The 14,276-nt window shown below is 33.1% G+C and overlaps 1 protein-coding gene across 1 annotated transcript in view; it reads left to right on the forward strand.

The window, feature by feature from the left end:
* MEOX2 (mesenchyme homeobox 2) overlaps positions 1 to 13,894 on the forward strand; it is a 77,462-nt gene extending 63,568 nt beyond the window's left edge. Inside the window, exon 3 of the mRNA XM_002818187.4 lies at positions 12,497 to 13,894. Coding sequence (XP_002818233.1) covers positions 12,497 to 12,721 — 225 coding nt within the window. The 3' untranslated portion in view covers positions 12,722 to 13,894. The remainder of the gene's footprint in view (positions 1 to 12,496) is intronic.
* The last annotated feature ends 382 nt before the right edge of the window (positions 13,895 to 14,276 follow it).

The raw sequence follows: 14,276 nt of genomic DNA on the forward strand, positions 1-14,276 counted from the left end.
TTTGCTGTGTAACAAACCACTCCAAATCTTAATGGCTTCAAATAATAACCAAAGTTTTATTTGCTTTAGATTTTGTAGGTTAGAGATTTTGACTGGGCTTAGTTGGACAGTAATACTGCTGGCCCTACATGGAACCCTCATGGAGCTCCAGTCAGCTGGTGGGTTGACTAAGAAAGAGATGGTTGGGCCTCAGCTGGTACAGCTAGTTTCTGTTGCTTGTGGTTTCATCTTCTTATAGGCTAGCTTGGGATCCTTCCAACAGTGATAGAAGCATTCCCAGGAGCACTGAGGGGGAAAACTCCAGTGAGCAAGGGCTTTTCAGGCCTCTTACATCATATTTTCTAGTGTCCCATTGTCCAAAGCAAGCCACATGACCAAACTCAGTGTCAGTGTAGTACAGGACCACTTCATTGGAAGTCATTCCTGAAATAATCTAACCACAGCATCACGGGGCGGGGGGGACGGGAATTAACAAAGAACATGAGAGATGATTCAGTTTACATTTAATTGAAAATTTGTTATTGTGCACAATATATTTTTATTCCATAAATCTCTATGTGCAGTTTTGCAAGTTAATGTGAAAAGATGTATACATGCAGAATTTAAATTCCTAATCAAAACTAAGGCTTTAGAGGGCCTCCTTGGGTTACTCAAAAAGAATTTAATTGTTATGAAAAAAATCTGAATAAAAATCCAAGGTTTGCTGATTAGAATTGTGTGTTCCTAAGTAACAATCTCCCCAAGGCATAAAATGGAAATTAAAACTACCTGCTCTTTCTTCTATGTAGATTTATATATCATAATGGATATGAAATAATTTTTAGTGTAAACTATAGAACAGAACTATCACCCAGGTGGGAAAAACCTTTGCTATGCAAAGCATGTTGAATTAATCATTTTGTAACACAAATATTTGTTGAGCTAAGTGCTGGAAATAAAATCTTAAGCTAAAGAAATACCTGTTAGAATTCACAGAAGAGGTAAAAGTTGAACAAATATTCACAATTGTTATGAGTGTAGAATGTCACAGGAGAGGGATGATGTAATTGTATTGGATAATGTTTCTGGTTGCACCATTTCATTCCAACATTTCTATGCACGCATATTAAGTTTCTTAAATTAAGAATCTGTGCACAAAATATCTTAAATTAACAATCAAGCTGGGAGTGGTGGCTCAAGCCTGTACTTGTCCCAGCACTTTGGGAAGCCAAGGCAGGCAGGTCACTTGAGGTCAGGGGTTCAAGGCCAGCCTGGCCAACATGGTGAAACCCCGTCTCTACCACAAATACAAAAATAAGCCAGGCATGGTGGCAGGCACCTATAATCCTAGGTACATGGGAGGCTGAGGCAGGAGAAAAATTTGAGCCTGGGAGGCAGGAGTTGCAGTGAGTCGAGTTTGCACCACTGCACTCCTGCCTGGGTGACAAAGTGAGACTCTGTATAAAAAAAAAAAAATCACATACTTAAATTATGTATCTATTTTAAGTTATATTGTATTTTCTGGGCTGAATTCTACTGTGCTGAATTTATCAGAAAAAATATAGTATGATGTCAGTTGTCAACTTTGCTACTCTTGAAGGTCAGATGGCATATTCTTTCAAAATGCCAGGGCTCTCATCCCAGTGAAATATTTTCAGTTTATTTTCTGGAGGTTGGGCTTTTAAAGTTATTGACAAAATTACAAACAGAACACTTTAAAATCCATCTTCTGTAATTTGCAATGCAGCTTGTAGTCTATTGGGGCTGCTATAACGAAATACCATAGACTGGGTGGCTTATAAACAACACACATTTATTTCTCACAGTTCTGGAGGATGGGAAGTCCAAGATCAAGGCATCAGCAGATTCGGTGTCTGGTGAGCACACACTTCTTCATAGACTTCCATTTTTCCATTGTACCTTGATATGATGGCTGAAGAGGCTAGGTAGCTCTCTGGGACCTCTTTAATAAGGGCACTAATCTGAGTAATGCTAGATCTGTTCTTATGACCTAATCTCATTCCAAGGGCCCCACTTCCTAATGCCGTCACCTTGAGGGTTAGGATTTTAACATAAGAATTTGGAGGAGACATAAATATTTAGACCATAGCACAGCTATTCCATTACTTAGATTTTATATTAATCTCATAAATGCTATGTTTAGCCATGTAATCTATATCTTGACTCTATATAATCATAAACAACATCCTTCCCTAGGATTTCCACATGTGAAATATCTAATTATAGATATGTTGTCTTTTCATATTCATTCTTTAAGACTTATTTTTTTCATATGTTAAAATAACCTGAGATTCAGTAAAATAAACATATACACCAAGGAATATTACATCTAACCTCATATTGTTCAATATTTTCCTTAGCTTTAATAGAATTATCTGAATATAAAATAGTTTCCTTAACATTGTCAAGGTCTTTTGAAATTCAAATGCAAAGACAGGACTTATAGGCTCATTTTATGTGGGTGTGTGATTCAAAAGCAGAGACAGGACTCATAGGCTCATTTTATGTGTGTGTGTGTAAATATACACATATGCAAACACATACACACACATATACACAGATATATATGTGTGTGTGCATATAAATATATACATATCTCCGTACTTCTAACTATACATCTATCTATATACATCAAAAGAAAGATATCATGCAAACAAGGAAAATAAATATTAAATTATATAACAAGATTGCTTTTGTTTGTGTGTTTGTTTTTTGAGACAGAGTCTCGCTCTGTCACCAAGGCTGGAGTGCAGTGGTGCAGTCTTGGCTCACTGCAACCTCTGCCTCCTGGGTTCAAGCAATTCTCTTCCTCAGCCTCTCTGGTAGCTGGGATTACAGGCACCTGCTACCATGCCCGGCTAATTTTTTGTACTTTTAGTAGGGACGGGGTTTCACCATCTTGGCCAGGCTGGTCTTGAACTCCTGACCTCGTGATCCACCAGCCTTGGCCTCCCAAAGTGCTGAGATTACAGGCTTGAGCCATGGCACCTGGCCTGTAACAGAATTGTTTTTGAGAAATAATTTTTTCCTACATGAAAACTTACTTTATAATCAGAACTAGTCTTTAGACATATTGTCATGTGGAAATTGTACATGATTGCCAATAAAATGTGCATGTTTATAACTGATGTTATTTGTGGCTACCCCTACCTTACTAATATCACCGATCAGTATATCTAACACAAATTTTATGATGAGTCATATATGTGTCATGAAGATTTGCAATAATAATTAGGTTTCCTTTTAGAAAAACATAAGATATGTTAAATCCTTAAATATCACTCAGGACTTGAATTTCCAAATTCCATTCTGAAGAATAGTCATGGAATCACACAAAGATGTCACACTGTTACATTTGCATCTTCCATAGTGCAATGTCAGGGTAGTCTGTAATTCTGTTTGAACTTCATCTGGCCAAAGAAGAAAAAAAAGAGGCTCATTCTGCAAAGCAATTCCATGTCGGCACACAAGTGTTAAAGAAAATCGTTTTATGTTAAATAAAAATGCAGAAACCAGAATGAAGCTGAGCTTCAAATATTTTAATTATATAATGTTTGTTGAACAGTTACAGATCACTCCAGTAAATCTTCCAGCTTCTAACTCACAGCTTCTAGTTTACAACATATTCTCATGTAACCTTCAAGATCAACAGATAATAATCTTCAATTGTCAGAGTCACCCCAAACGATTTGCAGAAAACTCAGTCTAAAGGCTCTCCAGTTTCAAGGTATTTTTAGTTTGGACAAGCTTATTCTGGCATTTTTTTTCTCCATCCAGATAAACTTGGAGAAAACTCCCACCAGATTTTTAATATCTCACGGTGGGAAGATGAGAGAAAGCAGCTGCAGGAGCATATAAAAGAAGTGGTAAAATGGACATTTTTATAGAGTTAAGGCTGCCAAATATAGAAAGAATGAGAGATCCTTTCACTTCAAAACATCTTTTTCACAGAGCTAATGAAAGGTGCAATGTTGCAGACTTGTAAACTAGTTAAGATTACTGGAATAAACAGACTAAATTAATGATACTTCTGCCAAGATAAATGGAAAATCCCACCTAGCTAGATCATACTCCATTGGTGGAAATGAGAGGAATTATGTTTTGTTTTTTATTCATAAATCATCAAATGGCCCAATGCCAAGTATTTTCAAAATAGCTATCATTTTTTTGATGACTACTAAGGAGAAATATTTTGTGTGTCAAATAAAGAGTGGTTTTGTCTTTTGCTTAGCTGTTTTTTTTTTTTTTTTTTTTTTTTTTTTGGTCACCCAGGCTGGAGTGCAGTGGCTTGATCTCAGCTCACTGCAAGCTCCACCTCCTGGGTTCAGGCCATTCTCCTGCCTCAGCCTCCCGAGTAGAGTAGCTGGGACTACAGGCGCCCGCCACCACGCCCGTTTTGCTCAGCTATTTTACGCAATTTATCTACTTCATATTTTTATTTCTACAAATTTATACATTTAGTTATTTAGCCAATTATGTCTCCATGAGTTGACTTATTGTCTGTTCATGTTAATTCAAGTCTACCTATGTAGCTAGACTTTAGAATATTTCTTTATTTCTTTACAGCAGTATATAGGAGTCATCTAGAGGAATGGTAAGATGTTTTATTTGCTTAACTCATGATATGACAATTATTAAGAATAATTTGACTACAACTGGTAAAATGGGGAGAGTATAGGGTAAAAGAGTTGATGATAGGATATGAGAGGGGATTTTAATTTTAAATATTAAGAGACATTCCTGATAATGCTTTTGTTTAAATAAATAAATACATATTGACAGTATCGGTAAGCATCAAAAACTAGACTCAAAAGTACTTCAGCTTCCACACGAAAAAGGTTATGATACATGAAAAGTAACTTCAGATCAATAATAAAGCAAGATCTATTTGGTGCAAACAATGTTTTAACCTAAAATTAATTTTCAGAAATATTACCTGTATAAAGTAAAAGACTAAGAAATAAGTAACTCATCCCTAATAAATGTAAATATTTAAATTTCAAATCATATTTTAAAAACCAAAGAAAAATAAACATTACCTTTATTGAACTGGCCTTGAGAATATATAATCTGTTTTCTTTTAAAATGCTATCTTTCTTCTGATGTAGATAGGTAGACATATGTATAGTTAGAGGCAAGGAGATGTATCTATCTATAGATATATATACACACACACATATCTGTGTATATGTGTGTATGTGTTTGCATATGGGTATATATACACACACAAAAATAAAATGAGCCTTTATTTTAGAGATTTTACTGAAATTTGCTCCACTGATTCTTGCTGTAAACGTTCATCAAGCTGGTATAATAAAAGGATAAAGATAATTCTTCCCAGGAGTCTAAGAATTTTCCACATTTTGTTTCTCAGTTTCCTCACTAGGGAAGCAAAAATATTAATTTATATTTAATCAACAAATTAACAATAATGTTCGGAAACATATCATACATTACATCACAGCATCAGCACTTAAAGTGTACTGCTAAAGAAAGAGACTTCTGCTATGAAAGATCGCTCCGAGCATTCCTTTTCTACACTATTCTTGCATCCATAAGTTTTATTCATGTTAAAAAAAATTCTAAAACTGAGATGCTTCTAGATATTTTGAGAAGCTGGTGCAAGTTTTGTGTTGGCATTGTCAATTTTAAGAAAACTTTCTATTATCTACATCTTTATATAGAAGAGTACATACATGTGTTCTGTGACATCTATACAATAATAAACCCAGGCCTAAGAGAACTGACAATTTTCTAGAGACTTTGACTATAAATGACTTTGTACCAATTATTCTTCATATTTCTATGTCTCCTCATGAAAAACTCCGAGATGCATTCAATTTAGAATAGACTTTGAACTTCAGATCCCTTTATCACTTCCAATTTTTTATGATGAACATATATTTTTAAATTTTTGAAGGTTTTGAAGTTATTAAAATTATTGACTTTTTTATGGGTCAGTGTATACTCACACAGAACTAATAATTATCTTTATAAGTTTATATAATAAACTTGGATCTAAGGTGATAGTCTCTAAATCTAATAAATGAAATAACCAGGGCAGTAAAGGATCACATAGATTCTGATAAAGAATTTAAACAATCATAAATAATCAAAATATTAATTTAATATTAATAACAATCAGAATATAAATTTAGATTGAATCATAGTAATATTTCAGTATTCCACTGTTCTTATAAAAAGGGTTAGTTCCTTTGTTTCAGCTAAATATTTATATTCGATAGGTTATACTTAGAAGCTGTTAGCCAAAATACTGATGGTGTTATCTTGCCAATTATTGTTAAACATCAGCCAAGAGATTGGGCAAGATGTTGAGATCAAAGACCATCATTCTAGTTGGTCTCAGTAGTTTGAACAAGATAAGCATGAAGTAATGGCTCAGAATATACAAATTCCATGTCTTCAGGTATTGCTTATTCAGTAATTTTATAACACAATAAAGAAAAAAAGTGCCTAATTTAGTTTTGATATTTTCATTAAATTTGATGTAGTCTTTTATTCATGAAATACTTGAGTAAACAATATTTTACTTAAAATAACTAAAAGGTGTGTCTTTTTTATCTCGTGTAAAAATGGGATTAAGAATAGTGAATTTTTACTGTAAATATAGTGAAAGAAGCCATTCGAGTTGAATTTTACTGGGTATGAGAGAAAACAATGGTTAATAAAGGCCAAGTTAAAAGGAATCAATCATATAACCACTTTGCTTTATCGTGTGAATGGTTGCTTTCAGTTCATTTTTGGAAAGAAGAGTGAGATTATAAGGTTGGCTTATAATTGTGCCTGTGAGATTCAAATCTGTCGTGGGGAGTTTAATCTGTTGCCCCAAGAAAGGGTTAATCCTTGTTCAATATGTTATTTGTCCATGGCTGTCTATAGCTAATGTGTATTCACTTTGTTTTAAAAACATATGAAATATGTAATTGTAAATGTTATGATTACATTAATGAGCCTGATTCACAAGACTTGGAAATAGAAAAGGAAGAGGCTTCAGAACTAAAAATTACAGAGGTAGGAAAATGATTCCCAATGTGCTAAATCAGTGGATAAAGGTGAGAGGCAGCCCTGTAAACAGGACTTAAGCCTTCAGTTATGAAGTATATCCTAACCCTCCACAGCCTCCCCAACACACACAAATACCCTTTAATTGTGGTAGAAACAACAGAGTCAATTAGTGGCTCCAATAAGCTTTTGGAAATAGCTAAAGAATTCCTTCTCTTAATCAGATATAAATCCATCTATTCAGGAAGAGTTAAAAAAGCTTTCTTTTCCCCATTTTTCACCTTTACTTTTAAGCATTCTTGCTTCTAATTCTAATACTACTGAATCAGTAGTTCAGCTAGTTTGTTACTGAATTACTTAGGCGAGTCTTTGGATTTACTAGGTACACTGCCATGATCAAATTTAATCACTAGGGATGTGATTAAATCTGAAAATTTTATTTGTACAATTATCCTTTGCATGTTTTCACATCTCAAAGATATAAATAAATATTTGTTAGATAATGTCTACAATATTCCAAGTGCCCAGATAAAAATGGAAACAGTTGGAATATGAAATCTACAAATCCCAGATGTTTAGAGGCATCTGGGTATGTCATTGAAATATTTAGTTTTCATCCAGATGTTTGATGTTATGGTTGTTTCTTCAAAACAGAGACATTTATGGTATTACATAAATGTGGGTTATGACATTATATAGATTCAACTTTCTATCAACCTATTTGCCTCAGGACACCTTAGGAAATTGTGTGACAATACAGATTCATAAGTCACTTATTTTGTCTGGTAATATATTGTGAAACCTAAAAGGACACCCTTTACATAGTAAAGGGTATAATGTGATGTCCAAATAAGTTACATTTACATTTCCTCTATTTTCTTGACTGTGAATACCTTAAGGGCGGGGGCTATGTTTTACTTGTGCTTCAACACCTCCCATCTTTGATCTAACACAGTACAGGTTACTGGACATTTGGTAATATTTTTAAATGTATGAATGAATGAATAGAGATCCCAAGTCACCAAGGATATGTGAGAATTCTTGTACTCTATGTAGTTTATAAATTAATCTTATTATATAAAATGTGCTTATAAATTTTAATAAAAATAATTCAAATACTTATTTTTTAGTAAATAAAATTTTAGGCATTTGGATGATTATAATTTAGCTGTCTTAAAAACAAAAACTAAAAGTTTTTTTCATTACAGTCAATAAAGCTGGGTTAATAAAGTGATACTAAATTATACTATGAAGTTTCTTTATAAATTGCCTACTGTCCTACATTAATGACAATATTGATTTATAATCTGGAATTAAATTTGTAGGTTTTGTTGGGGGGGTTGCTAAAACTGTGATGCTAATAGAAAAATGTGTGTTTTTCCAAAAATCCTTCACTTATTTTAATTCACCCCAATATTTTATAGTATATTTGAAAATAAATCTGAACATATTGACGTTTAGAGTTCTATATTCTTCCTTCTGTTTTCTATAAGATATGCCCATTATGTATTTGTTGCTATTTTTTGTTTCCTTGCTAAGGTCACGGAATTTCAGTATCAAATATATAATCTAGGTTTTAAATAAAATAGTATGTAAGGTATTAGAGTTACTCTATATAATCAAATGCATATTCTTATATGTATATATCTATTCATAGGTATATACATGTAGCTACTATTGGCAATTAGCCATTCAGTCTTTTTTCAATCTATTTTAAAAAATAAAATGGTAAAACTTCACATGATAGACATAGAAAACAACACAAAATAGGTCATAATATATCTAAAATCAATACCATATTCTTACATTTAGAATTATCTTATTTAGAATTGCCCATAACAGGTTTTATACTGATATTATATAATTACTATACCCCTTCTCCTAGAAAAGGAAATATATGCAGATTTTTAAAAGTATATTTCCCCTTTTTTTCTGCCAGGATTATTTAGACTGAATGTTTCAGCTCTTGGTGACAATGATGATGATCATGACATACGTATTTCTTCCATCTGGAATTGTCCATGATAAAATATCCCTATAGGGAATCTTGAAAGGCTTATGATTCCAATATTAGAAATATGAAAATTGAGGTAGAGAGAAGTAAAATTTTCTCAAATTCACACAAAATGGAGAAGTAAAGCCAAGAGTAGAACCCAACTCATGTGGAATAGATCTAATGCAAAATGCAATGTCAAGCTTGCAAAGGTAATTAGACTCAGCAGTATAATTACCTAAATTATAGTACAGGAAAATGGTGTCATATTTACAAACCTAATTATATCAAGTGGGAGAATTACCTGAATGATAGTAATCATATAGATGGCGTCCACGTACTCTATATGCGTTTTTTTTATTCCAAATGCTTTAAAAATAGGAGATTGAAATATAACAGGAACCAAAACAAACAAACAAACAAACAAACAAAAACAAAAACAGAATCTGGAATCAAACAAACCCCAGCCCTCAAGTTTAAATCCTGGCACCACGGTTTCCTTTCTGTTTAATCTTAGGTAAGTCACTTAAACTTTACCACAACTTTCTCATCTATAACTTAAGAATAATGGTAATAATATCTGGAAAACTGTATTAGAATACTGTATAAACAGCACCAATAGTATAGCTGTCTATCCCTAAGTAGGTATATAATAAAAGGCAATTACTGATTATTTTGTTTAGTAAGTCATAATAATATGTGAACACCCATCAACTACTTTTTAGTGAATCTTTTTTGTACTATTTTTCTTATTTATGTATTTATTTATTTTTTATTATTATTATACTTTAAGTTTTAGGGTACATGTGCACAATGTGCAGATTAGTTACATATGTATACATGTGTCATGCTGGTGTACTACACCCATTAACTCGTCATTTAGCATTAGGTATATCTCCTAATGCTATCCCTCCCCCCTCCCCCCTCCCCCCACCCCACAACAGTCCCCAGAGTGTGATTTTCCCCTTCCTGGGTCCATGTGTTCTCATTGTTCAATTCCCATCTACGAGTGAGAACATGCGGTGTTTGGTTTTTTGTCCTTGCGATGGTTTACTGAGAATGACGATTTCCAATTTCATCCATGTCCCTACAAAGGACATGAACTCATCATTTTTTATGGCTGCATAGTTAATCATGTTTGGGCAATATATGATACATGAATTCAACTATGGCTCAAAGTGAGACCAAGAAAAATCCAGAATAGAGAAATATCTCAGTTTAAATATTTCACTGTGAAAGCATGCTGATGAAGCATCGTGATTTGAAGATCACTGATATAATTATGTCTTTGGAAATTTAACATATTTTTCTTCACTTTCTCCATAGCACTATTTACAGAAATTGAGATTATTTCTAAAATGAAAATAGAGAATATTCAAAATATTTCTAATGTAGAAGAATGAAACAGAACTATCCCTAGCAAATATAAAGGTTTAGTATAAAATTATAATTAATAAGATAATGTGGTTTTATCACAACTATAGAAAAATTAATAAAGGAACAAAACAGAATACAGCAATAAAGCTATGTATATATGGAAACTTGATTTATGAACACAGATGAAACAGTGATCACTGGAAAAAAGCTGGGTTATTTAATAAATGGACCTGGACAATGCATTATCCATTTAAAATAAAGTTAAGCCTATTCTTCAGACTATATACTAAAATTAGTACTTCATTGATTAACTACCTCAGTTTGAAAGGCAAACTTTTTTTTTCTTTTTGAGACAGGATCTTGCTCTGTTGCCCAGGCTGGAATGCAGTGGTGCAACAACCACTGACTGCAACCTCAACCACTTGGGCTCAAGCAATCCTCCCACCTTAGCCTCCCATGAAGCTGGGACTACAGGCACTGTGCCATCCCACCCAGCTAATTTTATTTTATTTTATTTTATTTATTTATTTGTAGAGACAGGGTCCCACTGTGTTGGAAAAGGCAACCTTTAAAACTCTTAGAAGAAGACACCATAGAATATCTTAGTGGCCTCAGAAAATAGATGTTTTTAGAAAAAGAAAACACAAAACACTAGTCATAAAAGAAACAATAGATAAATTTAAACATATTTATTAGGAGTTTCTAATCATCAAAAGATACTCTAAGAAAAGGAAAAAGCAACAGCATACATTGAGAGAAGACAGATAGTAGCAGCCGTATAACTGCAGTCTCCAGGGAAGTTCCCATGATATGCTTATCAGGACACAAATGCAAGAATGTCTATAGCAGCATTACATATAGAAAAAAAAGAATTCAAATATCAATGGACAGTAGAATGGAAAAATGGTGCTACATTGACAGAATTTGGAATATTATACAATGATAAAAAATGAATAAATACAGTCTCTTGAATCAACAAAGAAGTGGCAAAAAGCCTACACTTAAGAACATTCCATTGATAAACCTAACAAACATAAAATTAAAGAGTATATTTTTAACGTTACTTGTTATGAAAAAAATTTGTTTTCTTTTTTAAGAAAAACTTGGAGATGATACACAAAATTCAGGCTTGTGGTACTTTTAGGTGGGGTAGACAGAAATACAATGTAAAAAGAACACTTCGCTTACTAGAAGCTATAATTATGAGAAATGCAATGTGAAAGAAACAGATTTCCTCCTAAACAAGATGCAATAATGCCAGTTATATTCTAGTTCTGATAATGGAGAGACTTTTAATGTCTGTTTGCTGTTTTTTTTGTTTTTAATACATATATGTTATTTACATATATATATTTATTTAAATGTATTAGGCAAATTCAATGAAGCTTTTAAAAAGAAAATACCTGTACAAAGCTGATGTGAATGATGTAGTATATAATCTTGGTGTTAGCATTTAACAAACGTTGATAATTTTTTATTGTGACCGTATTTTAAAGAAATCACTAGATCAAATATTTGCAAAGTAAAATAAATGAATTAAGGTAGAAAATAAGAAGAATAGTTCAAAAGAAGATAGGCTCAGTGTGAGGTGGAATGGTCAAATAAAGATTTGTGAAAGCAGCAGTAGTTTCTAATGGCAGAGTATGGCCTTTCAGATGCCGCTTAATCAGTAGCTGCCGGAGCATGTTTTAAACGGGTTCAGGAAATGACAACTGGATGTCAAATCAAAGAAGAACTTAGGAGTGAGGGGGCTTTGACCAACACAAATATTATGTTAGCTCCAATTCACAGAAACTCTTTATAGACCCAAGTGCTTTGAGTGACCTTAAATGACAAAATTTTTGTCTAGTTCCATATTTTACATTGTATGCTGTAAAATACAAATATAGTACTTTGTATGCACCTTTTGAAAGTTTAAAAATTATTATCATGAACATGTAACCTGATTAAATTCAACGTGGATTTATTTTTCTATTCACTCCTTCATGGTGTCTTTGTATAAGCCTTTGAGGAACTACTTTTCATTGATGACACTAAGGAGAAAAAAATGTCATTTTAATTACCTTTTTTGTTCTGTTTGTTTGTTCCCTTTCTTGGCTGAAGGTGAAAGTCTGGTTCCAAAACAGGCGGATGAAGTGGAAGAGGGTAAAGGGTGGACAGCAAGGAGCTGCGGCTCGGGAAAAGGAACTGGTGAATGTGAAAAAGGGAACACTTCTCCCATCAGAGCTGTCGGGAATTGGTGCAGCCACCCTCCAGCAAACAGGGGACTCTCTAGCAAATGAAGACAGTCACGACAGTGACCACAGCTCAGAGCATGCGCACTTATGATATAAACAGAGGACCAGCTCCATTCTCAGGAAAGAAATGTTGTGATGGCAAGCCTTACCCAAACATCGTTTACACAGAGAGATGACTATGGCAGTGATGTTTAATATTATTAAATCCAGGCATTTCGAATCTGTTTTTCATGATTTATAGAGGGTTTACACAAAGTGCCACTTATTAAAGAGCTTCCACAGTGAAGATGGAGAAGGTGAACTTGCTTTGAATATTCCAGATGTGTTTGGTCGTGTGTATGGCAGTTAGCAGGTATGCGTTTGCTTTTGCTTGCACTGAAAATTACATTGCTGTCAAGAGCAAACGATGAACGTTTTTATTCAAGATGTCTCCAGAGTGAAGATGCCGAGGATGAACTTGCATTGAACATTCCAGATGTGTGAGATCATGTGTATTACAGTGGGCAGGTATTTGCTTTTGCTTGCACTGAAAATTAAATTGCTATCAAGAATAAACCATGAAACATTTTATCCTGAACAGCCACAGTGCCTGAATTCACTCAAGTGGATAAAAAGTGTATTTTAACTCTGTATATATTACCCTTAAGTCATTTTCCTGTCTTCACTAATTTAGCAATGCATTCATATTAGCTGATGAAAATAGGCACTCACAATGACAACCAGAGCCAGTTTCTTGTCTTTTTTATACATTTTGTCATCCCAGAGACAATCAGTATGTGCTTACCTGTGTTCAAGTAGAGAAAAATACAGTAGAGTCTGATAGGACATATTCTTGTACCACAGACAAAACAAATCTTATGTTGCATTTACTATCAACTGCTGCTAATACATTATTATAAAACTTACCTAGCTCCTGAATTCTTCCTATCTTATAGCTTAAAAAAATTAGGATCATAGGCAAATCAGTTACCTTGCAGAAAGAGCTTTGTATGACAGACATTGTCTTATTTTATTTCTGTAAAATATTAGCTGTATGAATATGATTTAATTAACAAGAAAACATTTCTTCCTGATTGACAACAGTGTTAGACAAGGTGCAAAGCGAAACTGATTGCTCAAGTTGATAGAAAACAAAATTCTGATTATCTTCAAATTAAATTTGGTAAAAACACATTTTTTTTTCATATGTGATGTATTCATGCAGAACAACAATCTTTGTATTTTGTTTTTAAAATGTGTTTAATAAATGATCCTTTGTAAATAACTTTGGTCTCCCTACATTAATTTTCTTAATTTTTATAGATTTCAATATCAATAATTAACAAAGTCTCAAATCTATCTGCACTTTTGCAAGTCCAGATGATTATAATTAGTGGATTATTTACATTTTTTCATTTCTGAATTTTTTTATTACGGCAGGAAAAAAATAAATCCTTGTGTAATCAAAGGGCACCTAAGAATGGGCATATATTAAGCTATTTCTCTAATTTGAAGAATACAGTTAATGGAATTTTTTGTGTGTTTTATGAAGCCACAGATAAAAGTAGGAAAAAAGTATTAAATAATAGTATTCACCACAGTGAGGAAAATAAAATAGTCATACATTTTTAAATTTATGTCTGATATATGTAAGTTAATCCAACAAT

The sequence above is a fragment of the Pongo abelii genome, chromosome 6 (assembly GCF_028885655.2).
Source record: "Pongo abelii isolate AG06213 chromosome 6, NHGRI_mPonAbe1-v2.0_pri, whole genome shotgun sequence".
NCBI classification, from domain to species: domain Eukaryota; kingdom Metazoa; phylum Chordata; class Mammalia; order Primates; family Hominidae; genus Pongo; species Pongo abelii.